This window comes from Orycteropus afer, unplaced genomic scaffold (assembly GCF_000298275.1).
Source record: "Orycteropus afer afer isolate SDZICR_OR568_19922 unplaced genomic scaffold, OryAfe1.0 scaffold00278, whole genome shotgun sequence".
Taxonomy (NCBI): Eukaryota; Metazoa; Chordata; class Mammalia; order Tubulidentata; family Orycteropodidae; genus Orycteropus; species Orycteropus afer.
In genome coordinates, this window is record NW_006921865.1 from 1,381,659 (window position 1) to 1,406,614 (window position 24,956).

Below are 24,956 nucleotides of genomic sequence, written 5' to 3' on the forward strand. Positions count from 1 at the left end.
AAGTATATGTGAACTGCTGTATGAAAAGTGAATTTACTCTGTAAATCTTCACCCAAATCCTAATTAAAAAAAAAAAAAGGTCATTATTTAAATGCTATTGTAGCTTTTTAAGGAGCTCTGGTGGTGCAGTGCCTAAGGCATTTGGCTGCTAACCAAAAGGTTAGGGGTTCAAACCCATCAGCCACTCCATGTAAGGAAGAGAAGGCAATCTGCTTCTGCAAAGATTTGCCATCTTGGAAATTCAATGGGGGTCACTATGAGTTGGAATCAACTTGATGGCAGTGAGTGAATAGCTTTTTGAGATTTCCTTTGGAGAAAGATGTCTTCCTTTAGCACTTTGGCAGCCTTATCTGATACAATAACTAACAAGGAACTGCAAATAGCTTTGATTTTATCACTTTTATTTTTCATTAAATTAAGCTGCACACTTAATAGCTGAAATGAGCTTGTGCTTCTATTTAATAACATGAATGGCATTTGGGTATTAAATTTCAGTTTGTTTGTACTCTGCCCATAGCTAAGACTATAAGCCTTCTAGAAAGAATGCATGTATTTCTATTTTACTTGTACGTTGTGATGAGGTGGAAATTTTAGCCACCCTGATGAAGAAAGAATGCCTTCATGCCATTTCACACAGTTATGCACATTACTGACATGTCCAAAATGTTTACTGTTTTCCCTACAGAAAAATGTAGAAAAGATATTCAGCTATAACTCATTTAATATAAAGGTTAAGTTCTGTAAGGATGTCTGTAACTGAAATAAAATTTTAAATAAAACGGGATATTTTAGTTTTAATACATTATTTTAACCCTTTCTTTAAAGAAAAAAATTCCTTAATGACCAGTAAATGAAGATTCTTGGAAGTAGAGTTTCTCTGTTTAAAGAGGGGATAGGGGCTCACATTGGCCCTTTAGCCCTTGAGGCTCTCCTAGAAAACGGCTAAATCTACCTGTTGTTGTTATGTGCCGTTGAGTCGGACCTGACTCATAGCGACCCTTCCTTGGGTTTCTAAGGCAGTATCACTACAGAAGTAGATTTCCCCATCTTCCTTCCGAGGAGTGGCTGGTGGGTTTGAACTGCCAGCCTTCTGGTCAGCAGTCAAGTGCCTTAGGGACTATGCTACCAGAGCACCTAAATCTACCTAGAGGATAGATTTTTAAAATACTGTCCCATGGTAACCAATAGAAAATTATAGGATTAAGAAAAATAGACAGTCTAATATAGGTTTGCCATTAACCTAAATTTCAGAGTGAACTTGTTTAATCATAGACCACCTGAAAAGTCCTGTCAGCATTTACAACTTCACAATATGAGACTCTGTAAGCCTCTTCCTCCATGGTCTGATATTCTTTCTGCATTTCCAGGCTAAAAAGCCAATGGTCTGCTTTGTGGCATTGAGGAGGGAAGGCTAGAAAGAATGAATGACTTGTTTCCTATGCAGCTGGGAAAGAATAAATGCCAACAGTTCTACATAGACTATAAGCAAACCCTTTTAAAAAAGGAAAACAACAACTATTAAACTATTTGAGAGTGGCTTAGGGGAAGAGGCATTCCAAAATACTTCACCTGCTTTCAATAAGATGGATTGTCTGCCACTGGAGCTATTTTTGCCTCTTGCTTCCCTTGTATAGAAAATGGGCTCAATGCACTAAAATTGTAGCAGAGACACATGAAACTTTCATGGGGACGCTCTGAGAATGTACTATGCTGAGTTAATTTTTAGGAAGTATTCTATCTTCTCAGAGACATAGTTCATGAAATACACACTATTCATATTAAACTAGTACCCCAGGGATTTTAGAAAATACTTATACTGGTAATTATTTTTATCCTTAGCTAATAACTCTTTTTCATACACAGAAACTGGTAAAGACCTGAGAAAACTCTTAATAGAACTATTATGATTTTATAAAATATGTGATTTTTCCTTTTGGCACCAACCACCCAACTATGAGAGAGTGAGTCACATATAGATATATGTATATATGTATATATATATATATATAGAGAGAGAGAGAGAGAGAGAGAGAGAGAGTCCCAGGATGGTGCAAATGGTTAACACACTCAGCTGTTAACCAAAAAGTTGAAGGTTTGAGCTCACCTTGAGGTGTCTCAGAAGAAGGATCTGGTGACCTACTTCAAAAAATCAGCAACTGAAAATCCTATAGAGTACAGTTCCACTTTGACAAACATGGCATCACCATGAGTCAGAATTGACTCCACAGCAACTGGACTGGTTTAATGTATCTCTGGCACACAAAGGAGCTCTGGTGGGGCAGTGGCTAAGGCATTTGACTGCTAAGCAGAAGTCTGGAGGTCCAAACCCACCAGCCACTCCTCAGAAAGAAGGTTGGGCAATCTACTTCCGTAGTGATACCACCTTGGAAACCCAAGGAGGGGTTGCCACGAGTCGAATTGACTCAGTGGCAGTGAGTTTGGTTTGTTTTTTTTTGATGGCACATAATACTGTGCCAGAAATAGAGTAGGTATCCAAGTATTTGTTGTAGTGAATTAAATTTAAAACTGTGTCACCAAGTAAAATTTTGAAGATAATTCAAAAACGATTGCAGCTGTACATCAATTGGGAACTGCCAGAAATTCAAGCCAGACTCAGAAGAGGATGTAAAATGAGGGATATCATTGTTGATGTCACATGGATCTTAGCAGATAGATCTCTCTCTCTCTATATATATATATATATGTGTGTGTGTGTGTGTGTGTGTGTGTGTATAAACCAAAGCAAAAGAACCAAACTCACTGCCGTCAAGTTGGATCCACTCATAGCAACCCCTCCTTGGGTTTCTGAGGTGGTATCACTATGGAAGTAGATTGCCCAACCTTCCTTTCCAGGAGTGGCTGGTGGGTTTGAACTGCCAGCCTTCTGCTTAGCAGTCAAATGCCTTAGGCACTATGCCACCAGAGCTCCTAAGCAACATTATAATAAATGGAAAAAAGACTGAAGTTGTCAAAGATTTCATTTTATTTGGATCCACAATCAACAACCATGGAAGCAGCTATCAAGAAATCAAAAGACATATTGCATTGGGCAAGTCTCCAAAAGACTTCTTTAAGGGTTCAGAAGCAACAATATCATTTTGAAAAATAAGGTGCACCTGACTCAAGCCATGGTATTTTCATTTGTTCCTTATGAATGTGAAAGCTGGACAATGAATAAAGAAGAGTGAAGAAAAAATTATGGTTTTGGATTATGGTGATGAAGAATATTGAACATGACAATGACTATACAACAAAAAAATCTGTCTTGGAAGAAGTACAGCCAGAATGATCCTTAGAAGCGAGGATGGGCAGAGTTCATCTCATGTACTTTGAATATATTATCAGGAGGGACCATTCCCTGGAGAAGGATATCATGTTTGGAGAAGTAGAGGGCCAGTGAAAAAGAGGAAGACTCTCAGCAAGATGGATTGACACAGTGGTTGCAAAAATGGACTCAAACATGGCAACAATTGTGAGGATGGCAGTGTTTCATTCTGTTGTACCTGGGGTCACTATAAGATGGAACTGACTGGATAGCAACTAACAATAGCATCATCAATTATGCCAATATAGGAGAAAAATAGGTTATTTTAATAATTTGTCATTCTCTAAAAGAGATAGTAAACTGGAAAGCAGAAGATCAAAACCTAGTTTTCACAATTAGTGGTAGAAACAAATGGATAATCAACTAATTAAAAAACCTAATAGGGGCTATCACAGGGTTACACAAGGTGCTATGGGTCTCTGAGGCTCAATGTTTTGTTGTTATCAGGATTTCTTTTTAGGAAAGGAACAAGTATGCCCACTGCTTATCTATTAAGCTTCTTGAAAAATAAAAAGTATTTTTGTGAAAAAAATTCAATATGAATGTCATGTATTTTGATAGGTGTCATTGATATAGTCAACTCTAAAATTTCTATATAGTAAAGACAGTTAAAGAATAAAAAAGATTGTATCTTGTTTGTATATCTGTATTCTTAATGCTTGTTGTTGTTGTGGTTGTTATGTGCCGTCGAGTTGGACCCAACTCATAGCGACCCCTCCTTGGGTTTCCGAGGCAGTATCACTATGGAAGTAGATTGCCCCATCTTCCTTCTGAAGAGTGGCTGGTGGGTTTGAACCACCAGCTTTCTGGTTAGCAGTCAAGTACCTTAGGCACTGCACTACCAGAGCTCCCTCTTAACGCTTAGCATAGTGCTTTTCACATAGGATATAGACAATAAATGTTGTAAGTAATAAAGCAACAAAGAATTGAATGATTAAAGAACAAAAAGGTGTGAGAAGAAAATTCCTAGGAAAACAGATCTCCCTCCTAAATTACCAGCACCAGCAATTATTTCAGTTTCTTCAATTCCAAAAATCCATGTATTTCTTTCTTCAAATATAGGAAGAAATAATAAGCCATTAAAATTTAACAATTTCTAAACTTTGGCACATTGTCCTTAGATTCCATTTTAATTCAAAATATAATAATGGTCTCTTCCAAAAAAGTCCTCCAATATTACTGAAAAACAGCAGAGTTTGGACAAATTAAATCTTCTTTTAAAAAAAAATAAAAGTAGTGCTTTTGATTAAAATGTCATGTCTTTTGTCACAGAAGAACAGTTCTGTTGATTCAAAGTTGTTCTTATGTAGCATTGTTCCACCTAAGTATAGTAAACGTGTCCCAAAATTCTCACATTTTCAAGGTATTTTTATATCTTTATATAATGAATAGCATGAAAGCAGTCATCCTACAGATTTGCTTCCTGAAGTTGTTCATTACAGAGATTCTGAGCAATATTCCTAACATAACTAAATTCATGCATGCACCATAAGCACAAACCAAAAACACCAAACCCACTGCCATCAAGTTGATTCAGACTCATAGCAGCCCCTAGTGGGTTTCCCAGGCTGGAAATCTTTATGGAAATAGATTGCCTCATCTTCCTCCCATGGAGCAGCTGGTAGGTTTGAACTAACAACCTTCTGGTTAGTAGCCAAATGCCTTACCCACAACACCATCAGAGCATCTTACCATAAGCATAGCAGCATCAAAACCACATGAAACAACTTGGTCCTCCAAAACAGGCATAATGAATATTACTGCTGCCATTTCTGTATCTGCTATAAAGTTAAGTCCTAAAAGTTGCTTTTAAACCTTGGATGGACTTTACAGATGGTGAAAAAAAAAAAAAAAAAGATGTCAGATTCTCTCTTCTATCACATCAAATTCCAGATACTCTTCCTACCTAGGTTAAATTATTCTTCAAAATGAAATGTACTTTTGCCATTTGACTTGTGATGGTGTGGTTTATGCTGTATCTTGTTTCAAATTAGCAATAATAATTTAGACCAATTAATAATAATAATAATTGCATTCCTAAAGATAAATCTAAAGCCAAATTTATGAAATCATAGGCACAAATAATCTAACATATATTCTACATAAAGTCTCAAGCATGAAAAGAGTGTCTGAAAAGGTTGAGGGTTCACCAGTTTGCTTCTCAAGCAGCTTCACAGAGACATTACCAGTTGCCGTCAAGTAAATTCCAACACATGGTGATGACGCCATGTAGAGTAGCACTGTCTCCATAGGGTTTTCAGTGGCTGATTTTTCAGAAGTATATTGGGAGGCCTTTCTTCCAAGGTGCCTCTGGGTACACTTGAACCTCCAACCTTTCAGTTAGCAGCTGAATATTTTAACTGTTTGTACCACCCCAGGCCCCAGACATAATACCTTGATGAATTTTCCATAAGCCAAAACTTTGTCCATAGCCTTGCAGGTTCAGACAACTGACCTATCAGTAAAGCTGGAGCAAATTCACCTCTTACAGCTTGACTTACAATGCACAGAGTACAGAACACTGAAGACTGCTATCAAGATGCAAATATATTAACTAACAATGAAAACCATAAATGTCATAAGGAGTAAAACAATTTTGTAGGCAAGCCAGGTCTTTTTCAGATGTAGATGGGGAGACAAATCATAATCAAAAGTTAAACGGTGATCAAAAAGTATAACCAAGTAAAATAATAAATAAAATGCAAGACTAGAATTCAAATTCTAGTCTCACTATTTTACTGACTTTGCTATTACCCACTACAGCCAGATGGGTGACCCACCAGGGTTACTGTGAAGCTAAGGGTTCAGCTCCTAGATGTGGTCTTGGGTGGAAACTACAGACTTGGTCTCCATGGCTAATAAATTCTTCTTCTGATTGGCATATGTTTCATTTAGATATATTGTTGTTGTGTGCCGTCGAGTCGGCCCCGACTCCTAGCGACCCCTCCTTGGGTTTCCGAGGCAGTATCACTACGGAAGTAGGATTGCCCAACCTTCCTTCCTAAATCTGAGACCCAAATACCCCAAAGTAACATCTGCTATTTCTGCCAATGCACTACTAGATTCATCCCTTCTTTTTATTTTTGGTCTTTCTTTTCACTCTATATCATTACCAAACAAGTTTAGGTCTTCCTCTTCTTATAGGAGGTACTAACTGGTCTACGTATCTAAAGCCTGTTTCATTGTCCAACTCCAAAGATTAACAATATCAAAATACTTTAAATTATAGTTTTATATGTCTTTTGTCTCATTTTTCCACCGTAGCCCATACCAAAGTCTCTTAGTGACTTCTATTGCCTTCAAAATTAAGTCCAAACTGCTTAGCCTGCCATTTAAATCCTTTTATGCTGTTGTTGTTGTTATGTGCCATTGAGTCAGACCCAACTCATAGTGACCTCTCCTTGGGTTTCTGAGGCAGTATCACTACAGAAGTAGATTGCCCAACCTACCTTCCGAGGAGTAGCTGGTGGGTATGAACCACCAGCCTTCTGGTTAGCAGTCCAGTGCTTTAGGCACTATGCTACCAGAGCTCCCAAAATCCTTTTATATCTGGGCCTAATTAATTATAATTTTTCCTCTACATGGACCCTCCAAATATATAATGTCCCAATATCCTGTGCACATTCCTACATCCATGTCTCTGTTAATTCCTGGGGTCAACCCAAGATCATCTTCCTTCACAAAGAAGTCTCTGAAAGCTCAAACTCTAAGATGATCCTTCCATTCTTTAAACTCATTTGGCACTTAATACTTCTAATATGTGCATGCCCTGTTTCCTCAATTAGAATATAAACTACTTAAGGTTGGGAACAATATACTTTACTTTTTGCAAAGTACATCTTCAGTGTCTTGTTACCAGGGTGCTCAAAAAATATATGTTTAGAGTTGCCCTTCCTACTTACAGGTAAAACTGTTGAAGTTTCTTCAGAGCCTAAGACAGAATATTAAATGTGCTGTTCTTAACAGAAGAGAGGAGCTTCCTTTTGAAGTGTTCTTGGGTATTAGAAGTTCATGGTTTCTTCTAGTCCTTGGAGCAGTTTATTCCCTCAAATCCTCACTTGCTCTCTGCACTATTTAATATGACAGTTGAAAAAAAGTCCTATTAGCCTCACTAGGTGCTCCAGCGGCATAGTGCCTAGGTGTTTGACTGCTAACCAGAAGACTGGCGGTTCAAACCCACCAGCCACTCCTTGGAAGGAAGGTTGGGCAATCTACTTCCATAGAGATACTGCCTCGGAAATCCAAGGAGGGGTTGCTATCTGTCGCAATAGACTCCAGGGCTGTGAGTTTTTTTTTTTTTTTTTTTCTTAGCCTCACTGTTGGCCTCAAAGAATACTACTGGCTTTAAAAGTAAATTATTCACTTGTTATCAAGTGGATTCTGATTCCTGGTGACCCTATGGGTGTCCAAGTGGAACTGCACTCCAAAAGCTTCTCAGTGCCTGATTTTTCCAAAGCAGATCACCAGGTCTTTCATCAAAGGTGCCTCTGGGTGGACTCAGCAGCCTAGTGCATTAACTCTTTTACACCACCCGGGAATTCCAAAAATAGCGTAGATCGCTGATGAATATTGTAATCAGGACATTTAACAAGAACTATACAGAAACTAGACACACAGGTTAAAAAAAAGTATAGGTCCTTTCAGTGTAATGGTGCAGTTGATAGTCTTCAGTACCAAAGATATAAAGGTAAATTCTTAAAATTTCTTGGAATAGCAAAGGGATCAAGAAGGAAATTACCATAAACTATGCTAACCAGAAGGCTGGCGGTTCAAACCCACCAGCCACTCCTCGGAAGGACAGTTGGGCAGTCTACTTCCATAGTGATACCACCTGGGAAACCCAAGGAGGAGTCACTATGCGTAGGGTACAACACATAATAACAACAACAACATGTTAGCTACCATTTAGCTTTTCAATATTCTTTCTGTGTAATTGTACCTTGTCTCAAATCTGACTGGAAAGTGCTTTAAAAAATTGCCGTAATTTATCTGATAGAATGAGCTCATTTGCTAGGTATCCAGCAAGATTAATAGCTTCTTTTATTCCATAACAAAATACCAAATATTCCTGCCCCCATACGGAAGACAACCAGAATACCGTCAACGGTGTCTTCTGTGATTATGAAAGATATGAAAATACACCCATCATCTCATATTTCATGGAATTTGGCAACTCTGCATCAGAAATGTCAGGGGAACAATATGGATAGGTTTTGAAAGCAGGAATGAGAAACCTAACTGAAAGGAGAATGGAGGTGATAATCTTCCCTAGGAAGGAGGAAATTGTGGGGTTAAACAAAGATAATTAAATCTGATTAGTTAATTATCAACATATAAAAAAATAAAAATAATTGGATTATAGGGGACAAAAAAGAAAGAAAGAAAAGGCTATATTAAAATGGAGAAAGTAATAATTTCCTGGGCAAAGAAGAATGAACTCTTACAGGGAGGAGAAAAAGAAAGAATTTGTAAGGTGCATGATTTTTCTCGTAATGATAATAAAATTGAACAATGATTATGTTTACACTAAATAATAATAACAATATATTATTTTTATATATATTACTATATTATTGTATTATTTAATATATAGATCAATTCAAGATACTAGAAGGAGAATTTTGTTAAATTGATCTAACAGTAAAAACAATACAAGATAGTTTAAAACATGTTCTCATTTTATATTCCAAGGAAAAACGTTTTCTATTAAGAGTGTTGATTTCTTTTTTTCTTTCTTATTGTGATCAATCCAGGAGTTCTAACATAGCTAAAGACACTGATAAAAACAGATGAGAACAAGGAGGTCATTTCCTATATTCCTGTTAATTCCCAGCAGTAGCATATTAAGATCATTCTAAAGACAGGACAAATGTTTTCTTTCTCTATGTAAATAGGTACAAAAAGGAACCTCCATAACAGCCTCTAAAACCTTTGCTAATTCACAGAAACTGTTTCCTTCTTTTTAGCCAATATTTTACATATTTATGTAAGGCAATTCTCATAAACATAGGCAAGATTTACCTAAGAGGTAATGAGCTAAAGCTGCTCATGAGAGTAAGTTTTATTACCTAGGATCATATAATCTGTTTGTTGTTGTTGTTATTTGCCATCAAGTCGCCCTGACTCATAGCGACCCCTCCTTGGGTTTCCGAGGCAGTATCACTACGGAAGTAGGAATGCCCCACCTTCTCTTATAAATACAAATATGGCTTTTGTTTTAAAATCAAATGCCTGTATATTTGTGTTCTAGAAATAAAACATATCATTTGCCCACTGAATTTTTTATTTTCAGTTGTATCACTTAATTGTATGTCATTAGAAAAGACCAATCTTTTAGAAAAGGACATTATGGTTGATGAAGTTGAGGATCGGAGAAAATGAAGGCAACCTTCCATGAGATAAATTAACACAGTTGTTGCAACAATTGGGCTCAAACATACCAACAATTGTGAGGCTGGCACAGGACCTGGCAATATTTTGTTCTGTTACACATAAGGTCACCGTGAGTGAGAGGCGGCTCAGTGGCAATTAACCACAGCAACAACAATGGTGTGTCACATTTAGATGCAGTTGTTATCTGTTCTGAAAGGAAGCCTGATGGCACAGTGGTTAAAGGTCAGTGGTTTGTGCCCTCCAGCTGCTCTGCAGGAGAAAAATGCGGCAGTCTACTTCCATGAAACAGTCTTGGAAACCTTGTAGGGCAATTCTACTCTGTTCTATAGGGTCGCTATGAGCCTGAATTGACTTGACTGCAGTGGGTTATATCTGTTTTGAAGCAAAGCAAGTGACTGAAGAACTAAATACTGCCTATTTCCTCAAGATCTCATCCTCCCTGTGACAGTTCCATGTCGACATTAAGATTTTCTTCACTTTGAGTAGGTAAATAAATTTCTCACTTTGCATAAGAACAATTTTCCTCAGGAAAAATATTCTCATTATCTACCTCACTCATCAAAAGAGATATTTCACTTTCACTCAACAATCCATGCACCTCCAAAGTAACCCTGTAAAGTAAGTAAAATAAATCATGCCGCAGAGTGAAAAATATTAAGGGGGGAGAAAAAAAAAAAGCCAGATTTTAAGAAAGGAAACTTTCTACTCTAAGTGCTAGTTTTTTAATCTACATTTTCTCATTGTGTGATCATGTATTTTAATTCTGAAGATTTAGGTTCCTTTAGAAGTATTTGGGGCTCCAAAATGTATGCACATGATTTCCAGTTTTAAAACCAGAAATTAGTCAAAAGACAGTAAGAAATTAAAATGTTCTAGAAATCCACCAAATGAATTATTTTTATTAAGTATGTTATTGATCTAATAAAAGGTAAACAGTTTTATAATCTTTAAAGTCTATGGTTAAAATGATTGTTTCTCACCTGATCTCACATGCTATTTTTTTTCTAAAGAACACAAAAGGACTTCATTGCACATTTGTAAAGTTTGTTGATTCACATTCCTATCCTCTTAACAAATCTGTCTTGGAAGAAGTACAGCTAGAATGTTCCTAGGATACGAGGATGGGGAGACTTTGTCTCATGTACTTGGACATATTATCAGGAGGGACCAGTCCTTAGAGAAGGACATCACGCTTGGTAAAGTAAATGGTCAATGAAAAAGAGGAAGACCCTCAAGGAGGCGGATTGACACAGTAGCTGCAGTGATGGGCTCAAACATAGCAAGGATTGTGAGGATGGCACAGGATCAGGCAGTGTCTTTGTTCTGTGGTACTATAAGTAGAAACTGACTCAACAGCACCCAACAACTAACAACAACAACGAATCTTGTAATTAATTTTTTTTTATAATTAATCTCTTATAATTAATTTTTTACTAATTGAGTAATAACCATTACATCAGGAAAACCCATCATAAATGTGAATTTTTGACAGATGACAATTAATTTTATAATTAAATGGCTAATCTTAGTGAAAGAGCTCTGTTAGCATAGTGCCTAAGGCACTTGACTGCTAACCAGAAGGCTGGCAGTTCAAACCCACCAGCCACTCTTTGGAAGGAAGGCTGGACAATCTACTTCCATAACGATATTGCCTCAGAAACCCAAGGAGGGGTCGCTATGAGTCAGGTCCAACTTGAAGGCACATAACAACAACACAACAATCTTAGTGAAATAAAAAGTTATAAAAGCAAATAAAATCTTCAAATTCTCTGTTTAATACTGATTAAATAATAATCCTTAAATAAATAAATCATTAAATTTTGTGCATGCTAAAGGATAATTGAACTGCTATCAGTTATTAACTTCTAAATCTACAGTGTGGCAAATAAAATGCCAAGTTTTTAATGTTTATTTTTAGATTAATATGTATTTGGTAGTTTATTTCCATAAATTTGTTTTGCAATGATACTTTGATCTTGATTTTATTAACACACACATTTACTCAGCAAAGTAACTTTCATGAATTCATGAAGTGAGTTGACAAATAATCTCTCTAATGAGATTACAAAATAACTACTTTGAAGCAATCCATAAAGAAACATACTATGTTTTCATGAATTCTGGATCAGTAGTTAAATTCAATTTGAAACAAGAGCATATTATCATAAACATACCTTGTCCTTGGGTTACTCCATAAAATTCAGCTGCTATCCGTGCTGCTTCTTTGCGGTTGCCCTTGACAATATAGAAATGACTAAGGATGGCAAGGCTGATTTTCACAAAAAGTTTAAAACAGAAAAGTGAAAGTATTGTAAAGTAGACATTGGAAAGCTGTTGAGCAAATGGCCGGGTTTCTTCTAACACCGACATTGCTGCACAGGAATGTGTGGCGGTCTTTAGTTAGATCCAAGTCTCAAATGTGCCTGGCTCTCGTCCGGGTTGCTCCTGAACAGCTGGTCCTTAGGAAAGAAAATATCAGCTGGTAATGATGCCTACAGCTCAAAATATTTATACGATCCATAAAAGCTCTTTGCAAACTCCTATTGGTCTGACAATATTCCATGGAAGCAATTGTATCACGTGGCCCATTCACAAGACTCCTGACTTTCCATTCTCAATATAAAATAACACCCTACCTCTTTGCTCTGGATTTCAAAATCCAGATATTGAAATTTATATCCAAACTATTTCTTTTTCTTTTTTTTTTTTTTGGTATTTAATTTGAAAACTCTGTGCAAGGAGTCTCTGTGGTTAATGCAAATGATATTCATAATATCAGGGTAAAATTAAGTTAATCAGTCTATGCTTTTAAAATGGTACTATTTATGGACCATGAGCTAGACAACCAATTAGTCAATGTGCTTGATCATCTTAATGACTACTCATGAAATTAACCAATTATGTTGCTTTCACTATTGTTAGAAATAAATTATTTTACCTACACCTGGTTAAACTGAGAAGTCACAGAGTAACAATTTTAGATGGTTCATTCATCCAGTGAGCACTTTTTAAGCACCTCCTGTGTCAACCACTTATCTAGATGCTGATGATGCCAAGACGAATTTAACAGTCCCTGCAACAGGATCTCATTTTAGAGATGGAAATGGGCAAGAAATCAGGCAACTACAATACAAGCAAGGACAGAGTAGCATGGGAGCACAAAAAAGAAAAGCTTAATCTTGGTGAGGAAGTGTCAGAAAAGACTTTCAGGATGAGGTGGCACATCTTGAAGAAATATCAAGTAAACACAAGTGTTTCATTCTGACTGTCCAAAACCAAGCAAAACAATATATTTTTTGGCCTGCAATATTGGTTAACCTCACTCTAATTTATTTCATGAATAAAATGCAACTGTTCATATTGACAACTTAAAAAAAAACCTCACTGCCATCAAGTCAATTCGACTCATAGAGACCCCTCCTTGGGTTTCCGAGGCAGTATCTCTATGGAAGTAGATTGCCCCATCTTCCTTCTGAGGAGTGACTGGTGGGTTTGAACCACCAGCCTTCTGGTTAGTAGTCAAATGCCTTAGGCACTATGCCAGCAGAGGGCTCCCATTGACTTAGATAAGGTATATTTTAAAAGACAAATAGAGTAAATTATTAAGAAAAATAATGTAGAGCAGTGACATTATAGCATTTAAGCTTAGAATGCCAAAATATGAAATAGCAAATTATACAGGGAGATTATTTATGTGTTTACATGACCAGGTTTGGAGCCCATCAATTGTCATTAAAAACAAACAAACATATTGTCATCTGACTCATAGTGACCCTAACAGGCCAGGATAGAACAGCCCCATGTTTCCTATGTTGCGATTGTTACAAAAGCAGATTGCCACATTTTTCTCCCAAACTTTTGGTTAGCAGCTAAAGCACTTTGACCACTGACTGACCAGGGCTTCTTGATAATTGTTATACTGCTTCCCAATTCTTCTGAAATGTTTCCAAAAAAAAAAAAAGATATTGACAAAAACTGACGTATCTCGTCAGAAAATCAAAATGGCTTTTCTTGGAATAAAGAAGCATATTATTGATTGGTCATGTCTGTAAGTATAGTATGCTTATCTGCTTCATTGTATGCATTTTTTGCTGTGTATTTCAAAATTATTATTTTATTTCTGCTGTGTATGTTATCTGCTGGACTTATTTACATGAAAGATTCCTGAGACAAGAGCTACAACGCAATACAGTGCAATGCAATACAATGCTGTCCAGTCAGATCCGACTCATAGAGACCCCTCCTTGGGTTTCCCAGGCCGTATCACTATAGCAGTAGATTGCCCAACCTTGCTTCCGAGGAGTGGCCAGTGGGTTTGAACTACCAGCCTTCTTGTTAGCAGTCACATGCCTTATTCAATATGTCCACTAAAGCAGGCTTCTTCTTTTCCATCGATTGACTGACTCCCAGAAAAATAAATTAGGTCAGTATATTAGAAAGAAATTACCAAGCTCTTTCTGAAAATATGGAGCTCTGGTGGTGTAGTGCCTAAGGAACTTGACTCCTAACCAGAAGGCTGGCGGTTCAAACCCACCAGCCGCTCCTCAGAAGGAAGGTTGGGCAATCTACTTCCATAGTGATACCGCTTTGGAAACCCAAGGAGGGGTCGCGATGAGTCTGATCTGACTAGATGGCAGTGCGTTGTGTTCTTTGTTGTTTCTGAAAATAGACCTTGGTATTTATTTATTTATTAAAATAGACCTGGGGTAGAGCAAATGGTTTGCAATCAACTATTAACCTAAAGGTTGGTGGTTCAAACCTTTCCTGTGGGACTGTGAAAGAATGGCTTGGCAATTTGCTTCTGTTAAGATTACAGCCGAGAAAACCCTATGTATCCATGAGTTGAAATTGACTCAATGACAATGTGTTTTTATTATTATTTATTATTATCAGAAACAAACAAACAAAAAAACTCGATTGAATTGCCATTAAATCAGACCCAGTGTACCATTTCAGATGTACTCTAAGAATCTATAAAAAATTGACTTCAAACTTAGTTATTGAAGATAAATACTCTAAATCTTCCTCTCTTGGCTAGAGCTTAAGTTGTATCATTTAAGTAATTATATAAGATGACCCTCTAATCAGGATTTCTCCACTTTTGCATGATGGTGTATGACTGCACAGTGGAGAGGTATGCCCCATGGACAGCTGGACCATCACAATGCTCTGAGTCACCGCATCCACCTCCATATCAGTGCTTTAGATTCAGAAATAAAACCAGCCTTAGTCACGTCTAAGTATCTAAGGTTTCACTCCTTCCTCTTTACCGGTAAGTGCTATTATAAATAATTATCTCCACATCAGCTAAGCAGGAGCCTAGATTCTTTTGGGTTGAGGAACACTTTTATTTCACTAAGGCTGCTATCACTCGGGCATTAAGTTTAAACCTCTGTGGTTTTATGGGTAGAACAATATTTAGAATTTGACATCAAGACAGGTCAGGATTTATTTTAATGTGCTCCTTGATCCCTACCTCTTTTTTCTGGGTTGGTATAGTCTCATCTAGCAATTTTTACCATCTCTAATTTTATTTCACACTAAATAAAAATTAAAGCTAAATGAACTAACTCCTTGTGAGTGAACTCATCAAATACAAACTAGATGCTGCATTTTTCACATTATACCAAAGAAAAAACCCCTTACTGTTGCATCAATCTGTCCCACAGGCTTTCCAAGCCTGTAAATCTTTTATGGGAATGGACTGCCACATCTTTCTCTCATGGAGTGGCTGGTGGGTTTGAACCTCCGACCTTTTGGTTAGCAGCTAGAGCGCTTTAACCGCTGTTCCACCAGGCCTCCTTTTTCACATTATAAACCTGCCAAAATATTTAAAAGACACGTGAAAAGTACTGTGCACTTATTTTGTAGCATTAGCATTTTCTTTAAAAATACAACTTATTGATTGGTAACTTGCCACATTGAGAGAAAGAGGTACAGAGTAATCAGTCAAAATGAAATACAGTAACTGTAATAGACTCAACATTGTGTTACTAAAATGGGTTATGTGAGGGAAGTTAAAAATACAAGGAAGATAAACATTTTTCATTTAAGGTCTCTTTTATCTATTTTTGTCTTTTATTGTTCATGCTTTCAGTGTCATATCTAAGAAACAATTTTTGAAAACTAGATCTCAAAGCATTGTTGTTGTTGTTATGTGCCATTGAGTCGGCCCCGACTCATAGCGACCCCTCCTTGGGTTTCCGAGGCAGTATCAGTACAGAAGTAGATTGCCCAACCTTCCTTCTGAGGAGTGGCTGGTGGGTTTGAACTGCCAGCTCTCTGTTTAGCAGTCAAGTGCTTTAGGCACTATGCTACCAGAGCTCCCCTCAGAGCATTAGTCCTATGTTTTTTTTTCTGAGAGTTTTATGGTTTCAGATCTTACATTTATGTCATTGATCCAGTATGAGTTAGATTTTGTATATATGTGAGGTATGAGTTCACACTAATTCTTTTGCTTGAGGAAATCCAGTTGCCTCAGCACCATTTATTAAAGAGACTATTCTTTCCCTACTGTGTGACCTTAGCAGCCTTGTCACAAATCAGTTTATCATAAATGTGTGGTTTTATTTATGGACTTTCAATTCTCTTCCCATCAGTCTATCATTGTGATAGTTAAGGTTGTGTCAACTTGGTGGACCATAATTCTGAGTAGTTGTTCCTATGATGAGATCTGATGTAAGGTAATCACTTCCATGGTGGCAGATGCTTTAAGTAGAAGGGAGTTTCCTAGAGGTGTAGCCTGCTTCAATATATACATGTGAACTTCCTGGGAAAATTCTGGAACTTTCTGTTGGATCTGGATCCTGCTGTATTACCCACTGATTTTGAAATTTTTGCCTTTGCAGCCTGTGAGTTGACAATCCGCCATTTTACCTGCTGATCTTGGATTCATGATCCACTGAAGTCAGCAGCCTGCTGCTACACTGCTTGCTGAGATCTTGGGTTCGTCAGCCCCTGCAGTGGCATGAGCCAGGAGCTTTACCTTTGACCCACATACTAGGGACTTGCCAGCCTCTACAACTGTGTGAGCCATTTCCCTGAGATAAATATCTCTCTCATCTCTTTCTCTCCATATGCTTTACTGGTTTTGATTCTCTAGAGAACCTACGCTAAGACACAGTAACAGACTGTTTTTATTACTGTCACTTTATAATATGTTTTTAATCAGGAATTGTGAGTCTTCCTACTTAGCTCATTTTCAAGATTGCTTTGGCTATTTGGGGCCCTTTGAAGTTCCATATAAACTTGAGTATTGGCTTTTTCTTTTCTGAAAAGATTGTTGGAATTTTCATGGGCATCGTGTTGCATCTATAGATTGCTTTAGGTAGTATTGAGTTCTTAACAATACTAATTCTTCCAATCCATGAGCACTGAATGTCCTTCTATTTACTAATATTATCTTTAATTTCTTTCAGTAATGTTTTGTTCATCAAAGGACTTTATCAACAAAGTATGGTATACTAAGGGAGCTCTGGTAGCACAGTGCCTGAGGCACATGACTGCTAACAAGAAGGCTGGCAGTTCAAACTGGGCAATCTACTTACATAGTGATACCACCTTGGAAACCCAAGTTGGGTCCAACTCAACGGCACATAACAACAACATTTGAACATAGCTCTGACTCTAAGATTCATGCTTAGGTTGTCTCTCATATTTCATACTTTTAAGAGTTTACAATCTGATTGCACATATATGACTTATGCATACAGAGATTGAGACACACAATCAAACAGATTCACACACACACACACAAAGAGCTCAATATAAGATCATGTTTAATCAGATACCAAAATTGGTAGGGCAGGCAGGCTATGATGATTTAATGAGATGGAACCTTGTGTGTGCTGTTAGTGGAAAAGGAGAGGCTTCCTTATTAGAAAAAGAAGAATTTTTCATGGTTGAGCTGACACTTCTGGATTATTCAAAGCCACCAAAACAAAAAAAAACAAACTCACTGCTGTTGAGTTGGATCCAACTCATGGAGATCCCTCCTTGGGTTTCCAAGGCAGTATCACTATGGAAGTTGATTGCCCAACCTTCCTTCCCAGGAGTGGCTGGTGGATTTGAACCACCAGCCTTTTGGTTAGCAGTCAAATGCCTTATGCACCACACCACCAGAGCTCCCATTCAAAGCCAAGCGTTGGTTAAAAAGATTCCCATAAAACCAACAAGGGGTAAATAGTTAAGAGGGGTCAAAGGAAAACAAAGGTAGGGTTGCTAAGTGAATTACTACAATATTATCAACTTTGAGAGTCCAAAATAGGATCAAGTGGCTCACTAGGAACAAAAAAGATAAGGACATGAAAAGGACATTGGGTCTAACTAGAAGGAGTTCACTGGTGACCCTTAACTCAGTATTTTAAGACATTGGAGTAGAAAGAAGGACATTCCTTCTGGTGTCAACGTCCTCGCCACCAAAGACATCAGAGGAGAGGTCCTCCATAAAGCCACCCTCTGGGACACCTAATCTTTCTCCTTTCAAGCCTCTTGTTCACCCTTCTCTTTCATTAATCAGAGAATTAATTACATGAATTGACATTTTATGTTATGATGTGAGGGGCCTTGTGACAGGAAGTATACATAAGATAAGCATGTGTTGGGAAATTAGTTTCATGTCCCTCAGATATTCGATACAATAAGAAAGAGACTGCACTTTGAAATGTGACCAGATTAGCCTTCAAATTCTGAAAAAAAGAATATCATTACCAGAAATTATGGGGTTAAACTGTTCTGATTTAGCTACTGTACTGATCCCAGTTATTAGACTGAAACTATCAGTGGGACATAATAAAAATAGTCTGTTCCTAGAGTGTTCTGATTGATAAAGCTTACCCATTGCCACCAAGTTGATTCCAACTCATAGCAACCATATATAGGACAGAAAAAACTCCCACATAGGGTTTCCAAGGAAGTAAATCTTTACAGAAGCAGACTGTCCCATCTTTTTCCTATGGAACGGCTGGTAGGTTCAAACTGCTGACTTTCAGTTAGCAGCCAAGCATTTAACCACTGCGCACAAGGGCTCCATTGATAAAGCTTAGCATAAATATTTTTATGAAGAGAAAATACAGGGATCCCATTGAAATTACCGTCTTCGTTTTTTAAAGAAATATCAGTCCTTATTCTCTGGTAGAAATCTAAAGGCTCTGTTTGACTTGCGTATTCTTAATATTCTACAAAACAAAACTACAGGCACATATTTCAAACAGCAACACTGCTAGCATAAAACAGGCATCTTCCCTGTTGAGTTGTTGAGGACTTGTACTGAATGAATGGAGACTGAGAAAAATCATTTTTATGTGTGTGAATCTGAAGGTCAATGATGGCTGGAAAATGAAAGGGAAAAAGTTACAAAAGTTGTTATTGGTAATGTTACAACTCAAATTGCACCACTGGAGAGAAAAACCTCATTTTTTGGCTAGTGAAATATCATGAGAAAAAATAAAGACAAATAAAGCCCTCATATGATTAGAACCCACTAGAGCCTTAGATGTTTAGAATACATAGGAATTAGAAATAAAATCAGAAATGTTTACACTTAAAGTTGAAATATTTAATGAGGATTAATAACTGAATTTAGCCTTATCTCCATTCAGTCAAAGCTGTTTAACAATCTATCTTCACTTACCCAAAAGCTGTACTCATGGAAATAGATACTTCATAAAGGTGAACTAAAACACATTGTCATAACTTCTTATATATGTTTGTACATTATGATGTAATGATTCTGTAACAATTAACATTTTCACTGCAGAACTATGGGTATGGATGCCTCAGGTTCCTATAAAACACCCTTTATTATCAATGAAGAATAAAACTTAATAGAGATTATAGCTATAATTATTACTTACTTTTTGTTTGGGGGAAGTTTGGGTGAGAGTTTTGTTTTGACTCTTCTACCTGGGAATAAATTTTTGCTTTGACATCTAGTGACACTTCCAGTATAATTGAACAAGACAGTGATTTCTGCTAGTATTATGATTGTCCATGAAAAAAAATAAAGAAGATATTTATACACAGAGTTTTCACTAATTTAGATTCTATCCAGGCACTCTAGGGGAAAATCAAAAACCTTCTCCAAAACTCAGAATATCCTCTATCTCAAAAGTTCAGTCACATCAAGCATCACATATTGTGATCAGTCCTGACTAGAGGTTGTCTTAGATTAAACAGACTCTAGTCATATCCTACTTCCGTAGTGATACTGCCTCGGAAACCCAAGGAAGGGTCACTATGAGTCGGGTTTGACTTGATGGCACATAACAACAACAAAGTCATATATGTGCAGTCCAAGACAACTTGATTGAAAACTGGTAGCTCTACAAATTTTAAGGTAAAAAATAAATTCTGTTTTTATTATTAATATGTATTTATAAAATACCTACTATGTGCCAAGCACTGTTTTAGACAATTTAGCTATTATAATGGACTTAAAAACACAAAATTTCTTTAGCAAATAACCCTCCTCCATGCTTGGTCCATATAGTTGTTCCCCTGGCTCCAAAGAAGCACACTTGGCCCAACCAAGCCAATAAAAGATATTTCTAAGAATTTCCCTGGAGTTTTAGGAAAGGTGCTCTTACTATGCAGGGGATGCTAAGAGAATAAGATCTAAGGCTGTAGACAGTAGGAACTGTCATTGCCCCTAGGGAAATATCCTGCCCTGGAATTAAGTCAGGAGCTCTTGTGACATAGTGGTTAAAGTATTGGCTGCTAATCAAAATGTTGGCGATTCAAACCCACCAGCTACTCCACAGGAAAAAGATGAGGAAGTTTGCTTCCATAAAGATTTACAACTTTGGAAACCATATAGGGCAGTTCTACTCTGTCCTATAGGATCTCTATGAGTCAGAATCAACTAGATGGCAGTAGGTGGGTGGGAATTAAGCCCAAACAAAGAAAAGCATAGTCAAAGAGAGTATAAAGAGAGGCAATATCGTGGCACAATCATTTGAGTACCTGGATCTTGCTGTATCTAAAGCTAGATATTTCTGAGCTGGGCAGTAATATGAAGTAATATCTTTTATCATTTGAACTAATTTGAATTGGGTTTATGCCACTTTTACTGAAAACGTTCTGATACATTTATATTTTCTAGGATACTTTTGAAGAAATTATAAAGTAGGTATTATTATCCCTATCTGCACAACAGTTGAGGAAACAGAGACATAAAGAAGCTAAGAAAATTGCCTAAGACTATATATCTTGAAGTGGAAATATAACCCAGGTATTTCTCACTGCACTTCTATAAGGTTACTGTTCATAGGTTAGTATTAAAACATTTTTACTGACTAGTTTCCACCCTGTCTCTCCACTCTACTGCATCCTGGGTGATAAGTAGTCTTTGGCTAAACACTTGAGTAATTTCATTGGGTTAAAGCCTACAGGCCCCTCCCAAATCTTTGGTGATTAAGAATTTGGTCTAACCGTCTCATTTTAGCCAACCAAATATCTATGAGAATATATAAAGAGAAACCTTTCACTATGACATCAGGTTGAAGACTCATATGTAGGATCACAATAAAGGTGAAATTATGTCACAATGATCTTTTATTTCCCACGTGGATATTTCATAAGAATTCTTTTTTTATTTTTAGGGTCTGGGCTCTGGGGCCACCTCCATGTCTTCCTCCTCCTTACATAATGCTGATTTTGCATAACCACCTGCTCTTTGGAACTTAATCATCTCGATAAATGAGGAGTGAGCAGATATATATTTGGTAAGAATTCTTATACACGTGTTAAGAAATTAATAATTATCAGTCTTCAGAGAAGTAAAAAAGATAAATTAGCCTGGGATGTGACCGACTGGCTAATTGTGATCTGTGAAAGACCATGTTTAGGATCCTAAGATTATAGTTTCTTTGACAACATAGCTACTGTACCATCTTGTGTCCCTTTTTGAATCTACATTTAACTCCAATAAAGAATTTCAGGAAAAATTCATATTTTAAAATATGTTTCCATTAGATTAATAAATCTACTACTTGCCATGTAAGAAAAGCAATAATATTGCACTTGTGTAATTTCATTGGGTTAAAGCCTTTTCCTAATGATTTGCAGAGTCAACTTTTATTCTTCTCCATACTTCCATCTTGTATCACATTCTAATCTCATAGAAAATGAGCAAAGTGTAGCCTTTGAAAATGTCTGTGGAAGCCACAGTGGTCACTTCTCAGCGGCCCACAACTTAGCCTCTGGCTAGTCCGTTAGCCTCCAGTGCTCTTGGAATATTAATAGGCCAAAGGTACCATGCATTGTTTTTTTCTTTTTTTTTTAAATCAGTTGCCATTGAGTCAATTCCAACTCATGGCAAAGTCATGTGTCAGTGTAGATAATTATTGTGTTCCATGGGGGTTCTCAATGGCTGATTTTTCAGAAGTAGATCTCTAGCCCTTTCTTCTGAGTTCAGTGCATTAGCTGGATAACATTCAGGGTATGCCCTCTAACCATCTTCACATATGCAAGTAATAATATAAACCGGGGAATGGGAACACTTCAGCTGCCTGAAGTATGCAGTATCTGCTGATTTACTTGGCCTCTGTTACCATTGCAATGAGATAAGAAGAAGGCAAAGCATTTATTCTTCCATCGACTTACAGAAGATAGAAAATGGGCTGACTTCATGTGTTCCTTCATAAGCTTCAGAAGATGAAATAATACATGAAAAATATTCCAAATCTGCTCATCCTTTAATATTTAATATCTGACTTAGGGATATTTGTAGGACTTAACAATAACAACAACTTCAGTACATGTCCTGAACTCCACCACAATTGTACATTCTTAGATGAGTTTTCAACCTCCCTATGCCTCAGTTTTCTCATCTGTAAAATGTTCCCATTAGAAAAGTATCTACCTCATATATTTGATGTTTAAATGCCATAATTTATACAAAGCACTTTACTGTCATATAGTAGTATTTCCAGCATAGCAACTTGATATGAATTCTTATACATTTAAAAAAATCAATAATTATCAGTTCTTCAGAGAAGTAAAATATATTGTAATCATTTCTAATATTTTCTTATTTAAATATTAAAATCAGGGTCCATTGCATTCCAGCCACTGAAATCTCAGTGTATGCTTGTCTAAGTGAATGTTCATTTTCCATTCACTAGTACTAGACTCACATGTAGTTACATAAAAGAAATCTGTTAGACTCCCTCTGCTGTTAGAAAATGTTTCTTTACAACCAGAATTTATAACTAGTTATATATAAAATAAATTATTTTTTTTTTTGGTTCATGATATGAAAGATAGTTATAACTTCCAAATAATCTTTTTTATCACATTTTGAAATATTTTCTTTATTTTCTCAAACCTCCTGACAATGGCACTCAACTGTATTAGATACACTGTGAAGACAGCAGAAACTTCAGGTCTTTGAAATAAATAAAGCTGATCTCACACTGGAATCTATGGCTCCTGTCTTAAGAAACTAAGATTCTGAACTGCAAAACTTTACCCGAAAATACGATAATGGCAATGACAATAATGACAACAGGAAAATATCTTTTGTTATATTTTGCTATGATTCTAAACCAACCTATGAATGAATTGAAGTTGTACCAGTAAAGGAAAGAAGACAATGGAACCTACAGGGCCACTTTAAAGACTGAGGATTTGCTCTCATGAGAGTCTAGCAGCTGGCATTTTCTAAGTCCCAATATAAACTGGGTAAGACAGTGGGAAATGCTAGAGCAAGGTCTTTAAAAGACTCATGTTTGAGTTCCTGTTCCTCTCACTATGAGCTGTGTGAACTTGGGAAAGTTCTGTAATCCCTCTAATCCTAGTTCCTCACTTATAAAACATAATAATAATAATATCACAGCGTTATTGTAAGGGTTTTGATAGTTTGTCCTGACTTTTGTTTAGTTTCTCTTTAAAGGCAACCCCTCAAGTATTTGCTCTTGATTATATGACCCTTTTAAAAGAATAAACAAGTTCCTACCTCTCCCACTTCCAGTAATAATGTAAATTCCAATTTACCAAATAATGGCAACCTACCCCTCTACTTTACTAAGTCAAGATATGTCTCCTTCATTCAGCTATATTTCTTGAGCACTTACTGTGCACCAGGCACTTATGGGCACTGTGGTGCAATGGTGCAGTGAACAAGGCAGATAAGGTCTCTGTTCTCCTGGTGTTGCGCTCAACATCAGCTGACTCTGTCTGGACTTGGGGAAAAAAAATAGCAAATTTTTTAACAATAGATTTTCCCTCAAATTTTCTATTTTTTTTTTCATGTCTTTATTGTATACTTAGAATGTAAAATCAACAAAAAGCCAAGAGAAATCATTTGATCACCAAGCCCAGTGTTTAGCATTTATGTTCTCTCCTTGTTTTTCTTACTTGATGAATAAACCACTCTCAAGCCTCAATTGTCCTTCCAGATACAATTGGCTCCTTTTTTTTCATGTTAACTGCCTCCTAGCTTGACCTGGTCAAGGTTTCCATATACCATCCTTTGGGGAGCTCCCATACACGGCCTTAGCTGGTAATATCACTAAAGGCATTGGTGGTCTTGTGAGACAACCAAAGTTATAGGCTTGTAAAGCAAACAGTAATCAATGTTATGGATTGAAATGTGTCCCTCAAAAATATACGTTGATGGAAATAATTAATCCAAGCAATTGGTACACCATGTGATCCTCAGCGTATACGACTATGAGCCCAGAAGAACTAGATAGTCCCCAGCTACTACTGTCAACCACTCAGAGGGGTTTCTTTGTAGGAGATCCTGGATAGAGTGGGAGAACAATGTGAAACAAAACTCAAAATCATTTGGGGAAAAACAAAAAGGACCAGGTTTGCTGATCTTATAGAGCCTGGTGGAACCCCTGAGACATGGCCCCTAGCTGCCCTTTAGGCCTGGAATAGAACCCATTCCTGTAGCTTCCACCCAAACAAAAGACAGACATATGACCTTAGGTAGATACACTTCTTGAAGAGAACAATCATGGGAGAATAGAAGGGTTGTGTATGCACAGGGAGAAAGCTCAGGGGCCAGGAGTACATGGGAGGGAAGGACACAGGGAAGAGGTAACTATGAGGAGGAAGTGGGAGGGGAGCTGTTGCATTGTGGGAAATTGTAGTCAATGTCATGAGACAAAGTATATGTGAGCTGCTGTATGGAAAATGAATTTGCTCTGTAAAATTTCACCCAAATCACCCTAAAATTTAACACACACACACACACACGTATTTTGAAGCCCTAACTCCTGATACTTGC

General features: G+C 37.0%; 1 protein-coding gene across 1 annotated transcript in view; it reads right to left on the bottom strand.

Annotated features, from left to right (window-relative positions):
• Positions 1 to 12,088, bottom strand: part of ASB5 (ankyrin repeat and SOCS box containing 5) — a 67,536-nt gene extending 55,448 nt beyond the window's left edge. The window contains exon 1 of the mRNA XM_007950563.2: positions 11,893 to 12,088. Coding sequence (XP_007948754.1) covers positions 11,893 to 12,088 — 196 coding nt within the window. The remainder of the gene's footprint in view (positions 1 to 11,892) is intronic.
• Positions 12,089 to 24,956: the final 12,868 nt, after the last annotated feature.